Source organism: Oryctolagus cuniculus, chromosome Y, assembly GCF_051225735.1.
Source record: "Oryctolagus cuniculus isolate XC-2025 breed Fujian yellow rabbit chromosome Y, ASM5122573v1, whole genome shotgun sequence".
Lineage (NCBI taxonomy): Eukaryota > Metazoa > Chordata > Mammalia > Lagomorpha > Leporidae > Oryctolagus > Oryctolagus cuniculus.
The window spans coordinates 6028888-6048505 of record NC_142889.1 but is presented as its reverse complement, the minus strand read 5'-3'; the positions used below and the strand labels follow the sequence as shown (position 1 = coordinate 6048505).

Genomic DNA, 19618 nt, shown 5'->3' with positions numbered 1-19618 from the left:
GAAACATCCTCTTTACCTCCATGAAGGCCTGTACATGGACCGCCGCTGCGTGTACTACCGTAAACCATTGTTGGAGTCAGGGACACTGGGCACCAAGGGCAGTGTGCAAGTGGTTATTCCCTTCCTGACGGAATCTTACAGCTCTAGCCAGGACCCACCTGAGAAGTCCATCCCCATCTGCACACTGAAGAACTTCCCCAATGCCATTGAACACACTCTGCAGGTGACTAGCCTTGGGGACTTTGGGAGGTAAAAGAGACAGGTTCAGACATAGCCTCTGGATTTTGAAGCCCTTGACATTCCAGAACTGTAAGGCTCAGTGCAGCAAATCTTTCTGCTAATCAGTTTTCATGTGTACCAATAACTTCATTTTTAAAACTTTTTTTAACTTTAAAAAATCTTCTGTTAAAGACTACAGTTTCAGTAAACGTCTGAAAAGTGAGAATGTGTAAACACTAATGTGTTTCTGAGCAAAATTGACTTCATTGTTAACTTTGTTATTTCAAAGTTAACAAAGTTATTACAGAAAAATTTGTGTTAAAGTATATATTTATATTTCTATAACTGCTGCTCAAAATGTTTCAACAGTTAGTTTATCAGAATAGTTTCTATTGACATAATGGCCATACATATAGAACAGGGCATATTTAGTTGAAGAAAATAAATACACCTGAGTAACTGATACACATAATCTAATGCTAATCTGCAACCCAAGAACCACACCATTGTGTGTTTAGAGTGTTTCTTACTGTAATATTTGAGACTTTGTTTAGGAGGAATTATTTGTGGAAAAAAAAAAGTTGCCTTCCCAACTTAGCACTTTCAGCATGAGTGGATATACTTATTTATGTACTCATGACTGTCAGTTTTTGGCTCTCATGTGTATTTATATGTTTATATAACCTCTAGTAGGTCACGTTTTCTTTTGTGTCCAACATGCAGGGAAATCTATGAGAAAGGTTTTAAAACATTTTCATTATATGACCTCAGACTTCTGTGAAACTTCCACATGCCTCGGATTCCTTATCCATAAAACTTCCATGACAATTAGTATCTCATCCTTTCTATAACATTTAACATGCATTTGCTATTTTGAATAAGCTTTAGATATATATGTATTTGGTTGTTTCTTTGTAGCAAGTCCATGGAGCATAGAAATTACTATCTAGAATGATGAAGTAGGCAGTAGGAAAGAGCTACAGTCTCCAGTGAATCTCCGGCGCTAGAGATCCAGATGACTTTGCAAGTGATTGTACTTACTGGTCTTATATAAATATTTCGTATTTAAAGTATAAAATGGCAGTACATATGCAGAAGTGCTTTGTTTTTTGCCAGTCCCAGGGTCTGTATGAGGATTGTTGTTGTTATATTTAGCTGTGAATTTTCCTTTTTTTTTTTTTTTTTGAGGAAAAACACCCGTATTCTAGTAATGTACACAGACGTGACAAGTAACTTTTAATGCCTAAGCACCTGCATTACCACTATATAGATAAGCCATTGAAAAAGTAGCGGTGTGAAGTTGGTAAATTTGGGGAGCCACATTTAAGAAACTTCACTGTTGCGCACTCACAGAGCAAAAGTGCTTCTTTCAACTTGCTTGATTCATTGATTAATCTTTCGAATACATTTAGAAACCTCTGTGTTATTCATTGTCCCTGTGTAATGTTTGCTTTGTCTGCAGTGGGCCCGGGATGAATTTGAAGGCCTCTTCAAGCACCCTGCAGAAAATGTCAACCAGTATCTCACGTGTGTAACCTAAATGAACTGTGATGCTTGCCCCTGCCCAGCAGCCTAAAAATCTTGTGTCTGCTTCCCTCACATCTGTACCTTATTATGTTTGAGCCTCTTGACACCTTTTGGGAATCACGTCTGGCTTTGCATGGAGAGTGTGGGATTTTCAAGAAGCCTGCTTCTGGGTCTGTTGAATAATTTTGCTGTTTGCTTCTTCCCTATAGAGACCCAAAGTTTGTGGAACGGACTTTGCAGCTGGGAGGCACCCAACCAGTGGAGGTGCTGGAGGCCTTACAGCGTAGCCTGGTACTGCAGCGACCACATACATGGGCTGACTGTGTGACTTGGGCTTGCTACCACTGGCACACCCAGTATTCTAACAACATCCGGCAGCTACTCCACAACTTCCCTCCCAACCAGGTATTATTGCACTTTCCTGGACCTTTGGGCAGAGTACATTTCTGGGAAACAAGAGAATTCTCCTAGGTTTTTGATAATCCAGCAGTCACAGGCAACCCAAGGATTGGTATCTCAGAAAAACAAGCTGCAGTTCTGCAAACGTGTTCTGCCTCATTCCTTTTCCACCAGGAAAGGGGTTTTTCATTTCTGTTTCCCTGGCTGATGGTGTGGAGTATTGTTTCTGATCTCACATTGTAGATACTATCAGGGAAAGCTTTATAGTTCTAAAGTTTTATAGTTAACATAGTTTCAAGTTTAACAGCCATTGTTGGTTTGAAACCCAATGGACTTGACATTAGAGCAAGCCATTTATTTTCCTCTTTGTATTTCAGTAACTTTATCTGTAAAGAAGAAATAATAACTCATATAATGGGGGTTTTTTCAGGGTTAACATATAAATGTTAAGCTTTAGTTTGTATAGTGCCTGCCAGATTGACAAGTTTATGATTTTTTTGTTATTCTGATAAAAAGTTTCCCAGAATAGTGTCTAGACTCACAGGAACAAAGTAAGGTGGTAGCATTGCCAGCTGGTCTTCTACACTCAGGTTCTACTCCTCCAAAATCTTTCCTCTCCTAGCTGACAAGCTCAGGAGCCCCATTCTGGTCTGGACCCAAACGCTGTCCACATCCACTTACATTTGATGTCAACAATGTAAGTCTCAACTTCCTGGGATCTCTTTGGGTCAAGGGGAAGTTGCATAGATAGGAAACAGGCAGATTTCCCCACTGAGAACTGACTTTGTGTGTTTGCCTTCTCATAGACCCTACATCTGGACTATGTGATGGCTGCTGCTAACCTGTTTGCCCAGATGTATGGGCTGATGGGCTCTCAAGACCGACCTGCTGTGGCCACACTCCTGCAGTCTCTACAGGTACCTGAATTCATCCCCAAGTCTGGTGTCAGGATTCATGTTTCTGACCAGGAGCTGCAGAGTGCCAGTGTCTCTCTTGGTGAGTTTTGGCCAGCTGGCCAGGAGTTGCACTCTACTTTCTCCACCCATGTCTCCTCACTAGCCTTACCACTTGGCCCTTCTCTGTGACTATAGGCATAGGGTTTACTAACATATCATCTTTTTGGGTGTTACTTTTATTCTGTGTGAAATAAGGATGACTGGTTGGAGGTCTCATTTCTTTTCTTCCTACCACAATAGATGTCAGAAATAGCTGTTCATCATCCCTTTTCTGGTTTTTGTTTGCCTTTGTTCTTTGCTTCTCTATATGATCTGAACCAGTGTTATCTTTTCTTGATACCTTACCTGCTTTATCTCTTCAATTTCTCTTGTATCCCCATGTAAATATTTACCCCAAACTTTTTGTTCTCTGTTTTCCTCCTTATCACGTTGTCCTCCATATGTCTTCTCACCTCATTCTCAAGTTCCCATCTCCATCTGTCTACAGTGTGGCTCATGCTGTGTGTCTTCCTCTCTGTAGTATCTTTTTTTTTTTTTTTTTAATTTTTGATAGGCAGAGTGGACAGTGAGAGAGAGAGAGAGAGACAGAGAGAAAGGTCTTCCTTTGCCGTTGGTTCACCCTCCAATGGCCGCTGCGGCCAGCACATCACGCTGATCCGAAGGCAGCAGCCAGGTGCTTCTCCTGGTCTCCCATGCGGGTGCAGGGCCCAAGCACTTGGGCCATCCTCCACTGCACTCCTGGGCCACAGCAGAGAGCTGGCCTGGAAGAGGGGCAACCGGGACAGAATCCGGCACCCCGACCAGGACTAGAACCTGGGGTGCCGGCGCCGCAGGCGGAGGATTAGCCTATTGAGCCACGGCGCCGGCCCCTCTCTGTAGTATCTTACCCTGAATGTGTTTCTTCCATTTTACATATCTCACGACTTAAGATCAGCTGCCCTATTTTCCTTTATAATTGCCACCTCTTTATGTTCCTCTGTGCACGTATTTATCTGTATCTCTCATGCATGTCTGCCTTCCATGTATTTGTTTTTGACTCGCCTTATGTACGTTACCTATCTCTATTAGTATTCTTCCACTGAATCTTGCCCTTCAAATTTCTTGATATTAATCCGACTTGATAGTTCCCTTCTTTGTTACTGTCTGGAAGTTTTCCTTCCTTCCCTTACTCATTTTCTTTTTTAACTCCAGTCTCGTGTTTCCTCCCCTGTATCTCCTCATCTGTGTGTGTTATTCTTCCTTAAGACCTCGATATCCATGGTTTATCTTTTCTGTCTTCTGTGAAGATCCTATCCACTCCCTCTTTTTTTAATATGGTCAAAGTCTGATGAGACTATTACCTGTTTATGATGAGTGTTCAGTGATGCTAAATGTGTTCTTGTTGTACAACCACTTTCTAAGACTTTTTAATGTTAACTAAAAATTCAAGTCCTGTTACAGTTTCTCCTCATTTTCCCCTTCCTCACTGTCTCAGGCAGCATACCTGTTTTCTGTTTCCACAAGTTATTATTCTAGGAATATAAAAAGTAGAATCATACTATTTTTCTTTTGTGTCTTATTTATTTTATGGCTGTGATGTCTTCAGTAATGCATGGACAGACAAAACACCTAGGAGGTTAATGTGTGTTAAAAGTATGTGTCAAAATTTCCTTCCTCTTTAAGACTGAGTCTGTTACATGGATTATTTCATTTTGTTGACAGAAATTTGGGTTGCTTCTGCCTCTTGGCTATGCTGGATAATTTTCCTATCATGCTTCCTACATCTTTGTACCTCTTTCTCTGGGGGAATATTCCCTCCTATTTTTCTTGTTTCACTATTTCCCAAAGTGTCCATCATATGCATGAACACTTTGTGTACCCTGGGCTACTGATTTTACCTCAGAAACAGGGTTAGGATCAGAGGGACTAAGCATGTCTCCTCTTTTCGTGCAGATGACAGCCATCTAGAGGAGCTCAAGGCCGTGCTTCCCAGTCCAGACAAACTCTGCGGATTCAAGATGTATCCCATCAATTTTGAGAAGGTTGTTGGTGGGGCCCTGATCTGGGTAGGGAAATAGGTTGACAGTGGCTCAGCTCTCAGGCTTTGTCAGCATTATGGATCTACAACAGGGCCCAGTCATCCTTTGTGGTGTGGAGGTTAGCAGGTAGTTGGAGTGGGAAATGTACTTCTCCCATGTAGCCAAGAATCCTTTTCATGCTTATTCTTTCCCCTCTCCCCCCTCCTCCTCATTCACAACAGGATGATGATAGCAACTTTCATATGGATTTCATTGTTGCTGCATCCAACCTCAGAGCAGAGAACTATGATATATCCCCTGCAGACCGTCATAAGGTAATGGCGGTCTGATCAATCTTCCACCCCTTGCAAGCTTACTTAAGTCTAGAATTTGAACTTAGCTTCTTGTGTAGATTTCAGCCTTCTCTAAAAATAACATCTATGGCACACTTGATTCACAGAGCAAGCTTATTGCAGGAAAGATCATCCCAGCCATTGCGACAACCACATCAGCTGTAGTTGGCCTTGTGTGTCTGGAGCTGTACAAGGTAGTGCAGGGACACCAACAGCTTGCGTCCTATAAGAACAGCTTCATGAACTTGGCTCTGCCATTCTTCAGCTTCTCTGAGCCCGTTGCCCCACCACATCACCAGGTGAGAAGGGTAATGGCCTGCCTGTATGGAGATGTCATGTTACCCCAACTATGTATATGAGTGAAAAATGTGTGTGTGAGTGTGTATGTGTGTGTGTGTATGTGTGTGCAGTCATCCGTATTCCTTATGGCACATGTAAGTTTCTGTTACTAGGTATCTGCTTTTTGTGTTCCCTGGTTTATTCATTCAGTGTACAAGGTAGGAGCACGACACACATTTTGAAAAAAAAAAAAAACAACAGATTGCCAAGGTACTTGTAAGAAATTAAAAGGAGGAAAGTAAACGAGATGGAAAATGAGTGGAAGAGGTAACAAGGTCTCAGTCATATGTGACTATTTGGTCATTATAAGAATTACAGTTACTTAAATTGAGATGTGGCTATCAGACTACTTGGAATAAAGAACTTCAGTGGCTCTGACCTAACATGTCAAGTTGGCTGATAGTGGCCAGACCATCTGGAATAACAACTATCCTTCCCCCTGTTCTTTGTTTCCAAGTATTATAACCAAGAATGGACTTTGTGGGATCGCTTTGATGTACATGGATTACAGCCTAATGGTGAGGAGATGACCCTCAGGCAGTTCCTAGAATACTTCAAGGTAAGATGCTTTTCTTCTTCATTTCCCCTACCCACGGGGTTGGTAGTTGTATAAATTCAGAATCTTACAGATGGTCGTTCCCCTTCCTCCTTCTCATCCTCTGTAGACAGAGCACAAACTGGAAATAACCATGCTGTCCCAGGGTGTGTCCATGCTCTACTCATTCTTTATGCCTGCCTCCAAGCTGAAGGAACGGCTAGATCAGCCGTGAGTTGGTAGCTAGGGAGGGTGGAGGTGTCCTGCTCAGTGGGGTCTTAAATTTCCAGCTGTATCAAGCAATAGTTGACTCTCATCTTGTCTTTGCCTACGATATGTGCTTCTCTTCTGTTTCACCTCCTTAACCTTCTGTTTTTGTTTTGTTTTGTTTTGTTTTTGTCTCAGAATGACAGAAATTGTGAGCTGTGTGTCGAAGAGAAAACTGGGCCACCATGTGCGGGCTCTGGTGCTTGAACTGTGTTGCAACAGTGAGAGTGGCGAGGACGTTGAGGTCCCTTATGTACGCTACATCATTCCTTGAGCTTTGATCAAAGAACCTTTTTTTTCTTTGCTGCTTTCTACTGTTTGAAATTGGCATTCATAATAAAAAAGTGATCCAGATGTGATATGTCTTTGTTTTGGTAAGGGCCAATGCTTGTTCTCTCCATATTTCCATATGTTAAAGTAATAATCCAGAGTCCAGCTCCACCCTCACAACATGGAAATTTCTGAAAATTCAAAGATACAGGACAGACTAAGTACAACTGATTGAAGTGTGCGGTATGTTAACTTTATTTTGGCATATCTGCTAAAATAAATGGTGACACCAGCAAAGCCATTAACAGGGTTAAATCTGAGGATCTAATCCCTCTTCCCTGTTGATTCTAAGGTAGAGATTTTACACCTGGTTTACCACATATAAATTATATTTAGAGGTTATCACACCTCAATCTTTGGTTGTAACCCATATTCCATATTTCTCATCCGTAACAAAGGGACAACAAGTTGTTAGGAATAAAGTACATTTGTATGTGTTACACATGGATTTACTATTGTAATATGATGTGCCTTTTAAGTCTTTGACACCTGTGCCTTTGCCATGCAGGTTTCATCCTACCCTCATTGTACTTGATGGGTCGACTCTTAGTGAAACCTGTGTAACCATGGTTTCCTTATGTAAGGAGGGTGTAAATCTGGTGAAATACGAAGAACCAGTACCCTACTTCCCTCAACACCGTTTTGTTTTCAGGATCTCCAGACTTCCTTCATTCAGGGCAGCATGGAGCTGTGTTAGGATGATCTGTAGCAGCAGGACTCATCACTGGCCTCACAAGAACCCTAATCTTTCCCTTTCGTCTTGACAATTCTACAAAATCCTCAAAGAACCAATAGTTTTGACTACTTTCACATTGTTCACCCACCCAGGTTATCCAAAGTTTCCATTTGTATTCCCAAACCTCAGACAGCTTCTAAAATGATGTCTCATTTCTAAACTATAACTGAATCAACAAACTTGGGGCGAGCTCGATGGCCTCAGCATAATGTGCTTGCCTGTAAATTATATTATTGGTCTTTCATTGACTTTGTAGTTCTAGATGTCCTTTTTTCCCCCTAAATGTCGTTTTCCTTACAGCACAGAGATACCGGGTAGGAGTGCTTTAAAAACTTGATTGAGGCAATGATCTAGCAAGGAGAAAGCTTTTCCTTGTCACAGGTGCTTTTTAAATTTTTTTATTTATTTGAAAGAGTTACAGAGGTAGAGACAGAGGTAGAGAGAGGTCTTCCATCCGCTGGTTCACTCCCCAGATGGCCACAACAGCCGGAGCTGTACCAATCCAAAGCCAGGAGCCAGGAGCTCCTTCCAGGTCTCCCACGCAGGTAAAGGGCCCCAACGACTTGGGCCCTTGGGCTTTCCCAGGCCATAGCAGAGGGCTGGATTGGAAGGGGAGCAGCCCGATAGAACCAGTGCCCATGTGGGATGCCAGCGCTCCCGGCCAGGGCTTTAACCTTCTGTGCCACGCTGCTGGCCCCCCTCATAGGTGCTTTTGTATACTTAATGCTCTGCAGTACAGATGCTAGCCTCTGCCCACTGAACATACAGTGTCTGAGGCTTGCATTCAAGTGGCATAATTTCTTTGCTGTAGTTGCCAAGTCCAACAAACTCCCATAACCATGTTTGACATCATCATCTCTGAAATTGAATTTCACGTCAGGCCCAGACACGTGCAAATTTCATTTTCACTCTACTTGCCCTCAATGATTACTGCTGTTGTCTGCTCTGAAATAATGTTCTGTTATCACTGCTAGATTTTCTGTACCACGGATTTATTTCTGTATTTTCTGCACATGAGCGTGCACTTATATCAGATTGACCCAAGAGAAACCTGTGATGGTATTTCATAGCCATCTTATAGACCATTAGTACACTGAGCTGGTATGATAGAGCTGGGGATGTACTGTTAGTCTGGATTCTCTAGAAAGTTGGATCCATACGTATATATGGAAATAAGTATGGAGAGATAGGTAGATAAGATCAAGCCCTGCAGCTGGCAGGGAACAAGCTAGAGAACCAGCACTGATGATATAATTAAAATGTATGAAAGGGCCTAGGAACAAGTGCTATGATGTACGATTGCCGTTCGACAAGAAATTCTCCCTTATTGAGTGATCAGTTTATGGCCAATCTGATGAATGGTGATACGTGGTAAGTGTGTTTATTCATTTGAGAGGCAGAGCTATAGACAGAGGGAGAGACAAGTGAAGTCTTGTTTCCACTGGTTCCCCAAGTGGTTGTGACGACCAGAGCTGAGCTTGATCCAAAAACCAGGAACCAGGAGCTTTTTCCAGGTTCCCCAGGCAGGCGCAGGGGCCTAAACTCTTGGGACATCCTCCACTACTTTTCTGTGCCAAATCAGGCAGCTGGATGGAAGAAGAACTGCTGGGATGTGAAGTGGTGCCCATATAGGATGCAGGTGTTGTAAGTGGAGATTTAACCTACTATCTGTCAAGGAGAGTACACTCATCTCCTCCAAAACTACATCATTGTCCAAAAAATGGTGGCACAAACAGCTAACCTTTTGCCAGCATTCCATATCAGAGTAGGATTTAATTCTGCTTCCTGTTGGTCTTGCCTATGCTTTAGACGCAACTTATAGGAGGCAGCTGCAAGAAGGTTCAAGTATTTGAATATAGCAGTTACTCTGAAGGGATTTCTATCTTGTGACTTAGGTTTGGCCCAGCCCAACTGTTGCAGATAGAAAACCTCTACAGCGTTTAGAGTAACCGCTATTATTGAGGGTGTTACAGGTGAATATGTGGCAGACAGAGATTATCTTAATTCTTTGTCATGTGAAAGAGTAATTCCCATGTGGACTGTGGCAGAGTCCTTTATGTTCTAATTAGACTTGTTTCTAACTGACTTTAAAATTGTGGTAGAGGCCTTCCCAAGATGAGAAGAAAAGAGGAGGAAATTTTTACATTACATTACATTAGGGTAGGGGGAAGTGTGATCTCCTGCCCACAAATTAGCTATTTATCTTGAGTTTTCCACATCACATTCAGACGCCACCTTTTGCTGGAACCCTGGTTTGAGGATGGGTTCTTACTCTGCCCCTTCTCAGCTTGCAGAAGTCAAAGAAGTTCTCACCCTAACCCCTGACAGCAAGCCATCTCCACTTGCTCAGAGATTCTCTGTCCTCTACTCAAACTTTGCTTCTCTTTTCAACATTTTGTCTGGTCTCATATCTCACTGATACTAGAACACCAATTTGGACTCATCTTCCCAGTTTTCCCACAACATAGGGTTGCTTAGAGTGAGTTTTCCTAGAGGGTACTGTTAATTTTGTGTGTTCTGTAGGTAAAAGTTATGCCAAAATGTCAGACCAGCATTATTCTGGAAAATTGTACTTTGTAGCACACAATTCAAACATGAAAATATAAAACAAAGCCAACAAGAATGCAACATTAAGTTTGCAGCTTAAAAACCAAGAGTTAAAATGTAACCGCAAACATATTATAGTCGGTTGGTTGGTTGACTTTGCGCTGTGCCGATCCGGAGCCAGGAGCCGGGTACTTCCTCCCTGTCTCCCATGTGGGTGCAGGGACCCAAGCACTTGGGCCATCCTCCACTGCCCTCCCGGGCCACAGCAGAGAGCTGGACTGGCAGAGGAGCAACCGGGACAGGATCCGGCACCCCGACCAGGACTAGAACCCAGGCTGCTGGTGCCACAGGCGGAGGATTAGCCTAGTGAGCCACGGTGCAGGCAGGTAGAACATGTTTTTACTGAAGTCATGTGAACAATGACATTGCCACAAAACCAAAATAATTAAATTTTTATTTTATTTTTTTTAGTTTTGGAAGAATTAAGTAGGGTGCAAAAGGCAAGCATTTCCATTTCTGTTTTCTTTCTTTCTTTTTTTTTTTTCTTTTTTTTTTTTTTAAATTTTTGACAGGCAGAGTGGACAGTGAGAGAGAGACAGAGAGAAAGGTCTTCCTTTTGCCGTTGGTTCACCCTCCAAGGGCCGCCGCTGCAGCTGGCGCACCGCGCTGATCTGATGGCAGGAGCCAGGAGCCAGGTGCTTTTCCTGGTCTCCCATGGGGTGCAGGGCCCAAGCACTTGGGCCATCCTCCACTGCACTCCCTGGCCATAGCAGAGAGCTGGCCTGGAAGAGGGGCAACCGGGACAGAATCCGGCGCCCCAACCGGGACTAGAACCCGATGTGCCGGCGCCGCAAGGTGGAGGATTAGCCTATTGAGCCACGGCGCCCGCTTCTTTTTTTTTTTTTTTCTTTTTTTTTTGACAGGCAGAGTGGACAGTGAGAGAGAGAGACAGAGAGAAAGGTCTTCCTTTACCATTGGTTCACCCTCCAATGGCCACAGTGCACCACACTGATCCAAAGCCAGGAGCCAGGTGCTTCTCCTGGTCTCCCATGGGGTGCAGGGCCCAAGCACTTGGGCCATCCTCCACTGCACTCCCAGGCCACAGCAGAGAGCTGGCCTGGAAGAGGGGCAACCGGGACAGAATCCGGCGCCCAGACCGGGATTAGAACCCAGTGTGCCGGTGCTGCAAGGCGGAGGATTAGCCTAGTGAGCCGCGGCGCCGGCCTCCATTTCTGTTTTCAAAATTATACTTTGCAAAGCACTGAAAGCCATAACATTAGCATAAACGATCTTTGGAATATACACTCTGAAATATTCAGGTACAGAACCAACAGTATTTTAAGTAAATGACTTCATAGAAGCCCATAAATGTCACTAACTCATTCAGTCTCACGTAGCTATATTTTTTGTCTTTTTTTTAGAAGACTTTTTTTCCAATGAATACAAATTTCATATGTACAGCTTTTAGGAATATAGTGTTTTTCCCCCAATTCCCACCCTTCCACCCCACTCCCATCCCACCTCCTACACCTTTTCCGGTTCCATTTTTCATTAAGGTAAGTTTTTAATTGAGTTTAATATGCACAAGACCAACTCAATACTAAGTAGAGATTTCAACTGTTTACACCCACACAAATACATAAAGTGCAGTCTGAAGGTGTACTGTTAATTCTCATACTACACCTCATGAATGACAGAGGTCCAACATGCGGGTAACTGCACAGTGAATTCCTGTTGTTGATCTAAAAACGGACACTCTTATTTTTGACGTCAGTGACCACTCGAGGCTCTTGTCATGAGTTTCCAAGGCTATGGAAGCCTTTTGAGTTCACCGACTCTGATCCTATTTAGACAAGGTCGTAGTCAAAGTGGAGGTTCTCTCCTCCCTTCAGAGAAAGGTACCTCCTTCTTTGATGACCTGCTCTTTCCACTGGGATCTCACTCACAGATCTTTCATGCAGAACATGAAGCCCGCCCTCTTCCCCCGGCCCTAGTCGCAGTCTCCCTGACTGCACATTTTGGCACACAACACCTCCACTCTTTTCCCCTGCCCGCCATGAATGGACGCTGCTCTGGCCAACCTGGACCCAGAAGTCCTGTCCTGTTCACCGCCCTCCCTGCCCTTGATTGGACGACGGAGATGCCAGTTTGGGCTCGGCCCGCCCATGCCTGCCAGTGAGTGGACGGGCAACATGCCAGCCAGATAATAAAGCCCACAAAACTTCCGCCCCCTCCCCAACGTCCACCCCCTGCCTGTCCCTCACTGGACCTGGAACCTGCCTGTCTGCGCCTAGAACCCCACCCCCTGAGGCTGCCCTGACTGCCCCTGACGGGACCGGGAACCTGTCAGTCTCCCGCCAGAACCCCACCTCCTTGCTTCCCCTGCCTGTCCTACTGTCAGTCTGCCGCAAGAACCCCACCCCTTTAGGCTCCACTGCCTGCTCTTGACTGGACGGGGAACCTGTCAGTCTGTTGCAAGAAACCCACCTCATTCTCTCCCCTGCCTGCCCCTGACTGGACGGGGAACCTGTCAGTCTCCCGCCTAAACCCCACCCCCTTGGCGCTCCTTCTGCCCCTGACTGGACCGAGAATCTGTCAGTCTCCCGCCAGCACCCCAGCCCCTCAGCGCTCCTGCTGCCCCTAACACGACCCGGAAGCCGCCCGAGTGCGCCTCCTGCCGCCCTCTGCACTGCCGCTAATGACTTTTTCCAGTGCGCGCGCAGAACGCCACCTCCTTCCTCGCCGGTGGCTGCCTGGCCTCCCTGGACGAGTGAGGCGCAGGTCTAGGTTCAGAACCTCGCCCTCTGCCCGGCCCTGAGTGGCTCTGCTGGATGAGGAGGAACAGTGCGGCCTGTCCCGCCCGTGCTGGGCGCGGGCAGGCAGCGTGGCAGAAGACAGGTTCTGGGCTCCTACTGCGCGTTCCTCCTCCCAGACAAGGGCAGGCAGGGCCAAGCTCCAGGGCGAGGTTCTGGCGGACGGACAGGCGGGTACGCGCCCGCTCAGGGGCTGCCAGGGACGTGCGGGACACAGACCCGAAGCTGCCCGGTCCGTTCCGAGCTGGACATGGGCGGGACGACTGCCGCGTTGTGCGCGCAGACGTCACTTCCCGCTGTCCAGTCAGGAGCCGCGAGGGGCGTGGCTCGAGGCGCCGAGACTGGCTGCTGTCTCAGCCAGTCAGGGGCACTGAGAGGAGGGGCCGACGGAGGAGGGCTGGACCTCGCGCAGATTGGCAGGGCCTCTTCCAATCAAGGGCGAGCAGAGACGCAGAAGAGGGCGGTGCCGTGTGAAGACAAGCTCGTCAGGCAGCTCTCTCTCCCGCAGGGTGCTGGGAAGGGGGTTCCGAGGACTCCTAAGTCCCGGGAGCAGATTGGCAGGGCCACTGTCCTCTGAGGGCACTCAGTGACGAAGGCGGGGGGTGGGGATGAAAGGGGCAATGACTACTGGCCCCGTGGCCGAGTGACACGCACGCTGCCCAATCAGGGAAGGCAGGGGAGGGAGCGAAGCCGGTTTCGGAGTGCTCGCTGCTGGCACACCCTCGTCCAGTCGGGCCCTGCCAGGGGAGAAGGTGGCGGGCTTTGGCCGGCCTATGACAGGTCTGCCCTCTGGTCAGGGACAAGCAGGGTGGGGAAGAAGGCAGGGTGTGGGCTCCGACCGGCTGGTGGTCTGTCCAGTCAGGAGAGGGGACGTGGTGGGAGTTCTTGGGGCAGACGGGCAATTCCCCCAGGTGGTCTTGGACAGGGAGGGTCACGGTACGAGGCGGGGTTCTGGGCGCAGCCAGCCAGTGCCCTCCTCTCCTCAGGGGCGGACCGCGGTCGAGGAAGCGGAGGGCCTCTGGGTGCAGACGGTCAGGTCCTCTGTCTAATCAGGAGCAGGCAGGGGGCGGGAACAAGGCACAGCTGTCCTCATGACTGGAAGTGGGCGATCTCTAGGAGCAGACGGAGAGGTCTGCTGAGCACTCAGGGCAAAGCCGGAGGGCCGTGGGGACGCTTCTGGGTGCAGGCCGGCAGGTCCCCAGTCCATCACGGGGCAGGAACTGGCTGCAGGCGGGGTCCCGCACGCAGACTCGCGCTGCTCAGGTTCATTCGGAGGGCTGAGCAAGGCAGGTTTGGGGCAGAGAATGGCAGGTCCCTCGACCGGTCAGGGGCCTGTCTCTTACGTCCAACATGCGAGATGGGGTAAAGTCTTGGGATGGGCTGTGCGCCTTCTGATTACCTCTCGTGCTTCAAAGATATGTGTACGTAGCAGGTGCACAAGGCGTTGAGCCATCGCCAAAGCTGCACAGGGGACTCCACAGAGGTGCAGCAGGAGGACAGGAAGCTGACCCGTGTCCAGGAGCGCCACCTGTGTTTCCAGCACAGATGTCACAGGCTCTTACTATGCACCTGTTATACCTGCCTGGGAGATCCAGATGAGGCTGTTGAAGCTGCTAGGGATGGTTCAGAGCATTGTGCACCTGCTGAAGTAATAGGGAAACCTGGATGGACCTCTTGAGGAAGGTCACTGCCTTGTACACCTGATGTACTGATGTGGGAAACTCAGAAGGAGATGCTGGGGATGGCTCAGTGCTTTCTGCATGTGATTTTATCATTACTTAACACTGCATAAAAGGGTACTTCTCAAAGCTTGTGCAAAATGTAATAAAAAACTTAAGTGTTTTCTGGTGTAAACATTTTTTGCAATTCATGCCTAGACATTTCCATTAATTTTTTTAAAATGTCCTTTGTACATGTATCAAAGGGTCACATTGCCCCTGTAAATATATACAATTACTTGCATCATTGAAAATAACATAGCCGGCAAATGTTTTGCATGAGGAAGACACTGGGTAAAACACCTGCATCTTGGGCCAGTTCTGTGGCATAGTGGGTAGAGCCTCAGCCTGCAGCACGAGCATCCCATATGGAAACCAGTTTGAGCCCCTGCTGCTCCTTTTCTGATCCAGCTCTCTGCTATGGCCTGGGAAAGCAGGAGAAGATGGCCCAAGTCCTTGGGTCCCTGCACCCGTGTGGAGACCTGGAAGAAGCTCCAGGCTCTCGGCTTCAGATCAACTCAGCTCTGGCCATTGCAGTCATTTGGGGAGTGAACCAGTGGAAAGGAAGACCTTGCTCTCTTCCTGTCTCTACCTCTCTGTCTTTCAAATAAATAAAATACTTCTTCAAAAACAAAACAAAACAACAAAAAACAGACACGCCTGCATCTCACGTTGGAGTGCCTGAATGAAGATTCCAGCTTCCTACTAATGCACCCTGGGAGGTACCTGGGTCCCAGTTACCCATGTGGAAAACTTGGATTGAGAATCTGTCTCCAGACTTTAACCAGACACATTTCCAGCCATTGTGGACATTTGGGGATTTAAACAGACATACAGATTCACTCCATCTCAGTCTCTCTCTCTGTCTCTCTCTCCCTCCCTCTCCCCCCACCCATCCTCTCTCCTCTCAAGTACATGAAAAACTTTTTAAAAATGAGCAACAAAATAAGACATGACTCCACAGGCTTTATACAATAAGAGTTCAGGGAGTGGAGGCTTCCAAGACTCAGTAAGACTACTGAGGCCACACATGAAGTGCCAAAGGATGACTGGTCAGGATTGGTGTGTGCTCCTGATGGACAGGACATTGTCATGCATAGATCCATAGCTGGCCTCATTCAGGAATTTGTAGCTGCATGTCAGACTTGGACAAACCATGGAAGTTTCCAGCAAAAATATGACAGTCCAAGGTACTCCAAGATGGCAGAATAGGGAGGGGGCACACTGAAAGTCCAGGAAAAGATGGTTTAGTAAAAGTGGAGATAGTGAAGTCTCAGGGAAGAGTTAGGGAAAAACTGCAGAAGAAACTCTTCTGGAACTAGTGGGACACAGTGGACCTACGTGGGTGGCATGGGCACCCATGGCTCAGGACCCCAGCCGCCGAGTCTACATACCAGCGCTGAAAAGGGAGGTGAGGCGAAACTGCAGTAGCCAGAGACACTGATGGAAAAGCAGCAAGAAGTGCCTAGAGGGAACGAAGCTTGAAGCCCCATGGGAGAAAGTTCACCAGGCTAACTAGAGGAGAGAAAAATAAATAAATAAAATAAGAGACCGGTATAGACATGATTCTCTCTTTCCCTCCTCTTATAAAAGTGGGGAAAATAATACAGCAGGTGCAATTTTGGACATACATAATAGCTGCACCAGCTCAGGGCTGTGCCCTCCCTCAGCCAAGCAGAAAAACCGGACTGTGGTGAGGAGAAATAACAGGAGATTAAGACCTAGTGAAAGTGTGGAGCTTATGATTTGGGACTGTGAAAAAAACAAACAAACAAACAAACCTGAGGGTGTGTGGGAGAACTCACAGTGTGCCTGAGACGTGAGTACTCTCTGTGGGAGACACCAAAAAATCGATAACTGTGGCAACCCAGTGGGAGACATTGCAGGGGAATCTGAGCTTACACTGAGGACTGCACAGATCCTTTGCATGGTCCTTGGGACAGAGCAGATGAATATTGTAACCACTGGGGCTAGTGCTCAGGCACTGATTGCCATCAAAGAGAAGAGCTCAGCTGGGCAGAATTACTTCCCTTCTGAAGAGAGAGAGAGAGAGAGAGAGAGAGAGAGAGAGAGAGAGAGAGAGAGAAAATTTCCCATACCAAACCTGGGTGTGTCACCTTTGGCATACCCCTAACCCTGAAGAACTGAACAGAGCTCTCTGGCCACACCCAGCTCAAGCCTCTAGAGAGCCGCCAAAAGCAGACAGTCCACTTAATCTGGAGTCACAGTATAATGAGAGAAGCCACCACAGTGAGGAAAAAAAAAAAAAAAAGAAACCAAAGAATATCTCCACAAGGCCAAGCAACAAATGCAGAAACTGAGGAAACAAGAACAAGGAAGACACTATGACGCCCCCAAATGAACATGACACTCCAATTCAAGATTATGAAGATGATGGGATGCAAGAAATTCAAGATACGCATTTCAAAAAATGTATAATAAGAACATTAAGAAGTTATCAAAAACAAATTCATGAGCTAAAGAAATCCATACTGGACAGGATAGAAAATCTCTCTCGTGGAAAGGAAATCTTAAGGAGGAATCATAATGAAATGCAGGATTTAGTAGAACATGAAATTGAAACAATGAAGATAAATCAAAATGAAATGAAGAATGCAATGGAACAGATGACAAACACATTTAAGAGCCTTAGAAACAGAATGAGTGAAGCAGAAGAGAGAATATAGGACTTAGAAGACAGCACAGGAAAGTATAGAGTCAAACCAAAGAAAAAAAGAGGAAAGTAGAAATCTAAAAAATAATGGTTGGAATCAAAAAACCCAACATTTGGGTCTAGGAATTCCTGGAGCATGGAGAGAGAGAGAGAAAGGATTAGAAGGCCTTTTCAGTGAGCTACCAGCAGAGAACTTCCCAGGTTTGGAGAAGGACAGAGACATCCTAGTACAGGAAGCTCACAGAACCCCTAGTTAACATGACCTAAGAGATCCTCACCATGACACATTGTAATCAAACTCACCACAGAGAAACATAAAGAAAAGATTCTAAAATGTGCAAGACAGAAATGTCAGATTACTCTCAGAGGATCTCCAATCAGACTCACAGCTGACTTCTCATCAGAAACACTACAGGCTAGGAGGGAATGGCGAGACATAGCACAGGTACAAAGAGAGAAAAACTGCCAGCCCAGAATATTATATCCTGCAAATCACTCATTTGTGAATGAAGGTGAAATAAAGACCTTTCATAGCAAACAGAAATTGAAAGAATTTGTCGCCACTCGTCCAGCCCTGCAAAAGATGCTTAAAGATGTGTTGCACACAGAAACACAGAAACATGGATATCAATACAAAAGAAGGTAAAGGAAGAAAACCTCCCAGTAAATTGGAAAAAAAAGTCCCAGTATTGGAAGAATCAATATCTGCAAAATGTCCATTCTCCCAAAAGCAATTTATAGATTCAATGCGATACCAATCAAGATACCAAAGACCTTCTTCTCAGATCTGGATAAAATGATGCTGAAATTCATATGGAGACACAGGAGACCTCGAATAGCTAACACAATCTTGTACAACAAAAACAAAGCCGGAGGCATCACAATACCAGATTTCAGGACATACTACAGGGCAGTTGTAATCAAAACAGCATGGTACTGGTACAGAAACAGATGGATAGACCAATGCAACAGAATTGAAACACCAGAAATCAACCCAAACATCTACAGCCAACTCATATTTGATCAAGGAGCTAAAACCAATTCCTGGAGCAAGGACAGTCAATTCAACAAATGGTGCTGGGAAAATTGGATTTCCACGTGCAGAAGCATGAAGCAAGACCCTTACCTTTCACCTTACACAAAAATCCACTCAACATGGATTAAAGACCTAAATCCATGACCCAACACCATCAAATTATTAGAGAACATTGGAGAAACCCTGCAAGATATTGGAACCGGCAAAGACTTCTTGGAAAAGACTCTGGAGGCACAGGCAGTCAAAGCCAAAATCAACTATTTGGATTACTTCAGATTGAGAAGTTTCTGTACTGCAAAAGAAACAGTCAGGCGAGTGAAGAGGCAACTGACAGAATGGGAAAAAATATTTGCAAACTCTGCAGCAGACAAAAGATTAGTAACCAGAACCTACAAAGAGATCAAGAAACTCCACAAAAATAAAACAAACAACACACTTACGAGAAGGGCCAAGGACCTCAATAGACATTTTCAAAAGAGGAAATCCAAATGGCCCAACAGGCACATGAAAAAATGTTCAGGATCATTAGCACTCAGGGAAATGCAAATCAGAACCACAATGAGGCTTCACCTCACCCCGGTTAGAATGGCTCACATTCAGAAATCTACCAACAACAGATGCTGGTGAGGATGTGGGGAAAAAGGGACACCTACCCACTGTTGGTGGGAATGCAAACTGGTTAAGCCTCTATGGAATTCAGTCTGGAGATTCTTCAGAAACCTGAATATAACCCTACCATACAACCCAGCCATCCCACTCCTTGGAATTTACCCAAAGGAAATTATATTGACAAATAAAAAGGCTGTCTGCACCTCAATGCTTATTGCAGTTCAATTCACAATAGCTAAGACCTGGAATCAACCTAAATGCCCATCACCAGTGGACTGGATAAAGAAATTATGGGGCATGTACTCTATAGAATACTATACAGCAGTAAAAAAAAAAAAATGGAACCCGGTCATTTGCAACAAAATGGAGGAATCTGGAAAACATCATGCTGAGTGAATTGAGCCAGTCCCAAAGGGACAAATATCATATGTTCTCCCTGAATGATGACAACTAACCAAGCACAAAAAAGGAAACCTGTTGAAGTGAGAGGGACACTATGAGGAATAGTGACTTGATTAGCCCTTGCCCTGACTGTTGATGAAAACTTGCTACTTTATCCCTTG

The 19618-nt window shown here is 45.7% G+C and overlaps 1 protein-coding gene across 6 annotated transcripts in view; it reads left to right on the top strand.

Moving 5' to 3' along the window:
- The window catches only part of LOC149119155 (ubiquitin-like modifier-activating enzyme 1), a 33760-nt gene extending 26814 nt beyond the window's left edge, over window positions 1-6946 (top strand). For 5 of the 6 annotated variants that reach the window (XM_089325153.1, XM_089325152.1, XM_089325155.1 and 2 more), the window contains 11 exons: window positions 27-223; window positions 1682-1746; window positions 1956-2151; window positions 2768-2842; window positions 2952-3141; window positions 5034-5122; window positions 5341-5433; window positions 5559-5750; window positions 6248-6349; window positions 6456-6556; window positions 6731-6946. In XM_089325153.1, coding sequence (XP_089181279.1) covers window positions 27-223; window positions 1682-1746; window positions 1956-2151; window positions 2768-2842; window positions 2952-3141; window positions 5034-5122; window positions 5341-5433; window positions 5559-5750; window positions 6248-6349; window positions 6456-6556; window positions 6731-6866 — 1436 coding nt within the window. In that variant the 3' untranslated portion in view covers window positions 6867-6946. The remainder of the gene's footprint in view (window positions 1-26; window positions 224-1681; window positions 1747-1955; window positions 2152-2767; window positions 2843-2951; window positions 3142-5033; window positions 5123-5340; window positions 5434-5558; window positions 5751-6247; window positions 6350-6455; window positions 6557-6730) is intronic. The other variant, XM_089325156.1, reaches the window with a different exon arrangement.
- Window positions 6947-19618: the final 12672 nt, after the last annotated feature.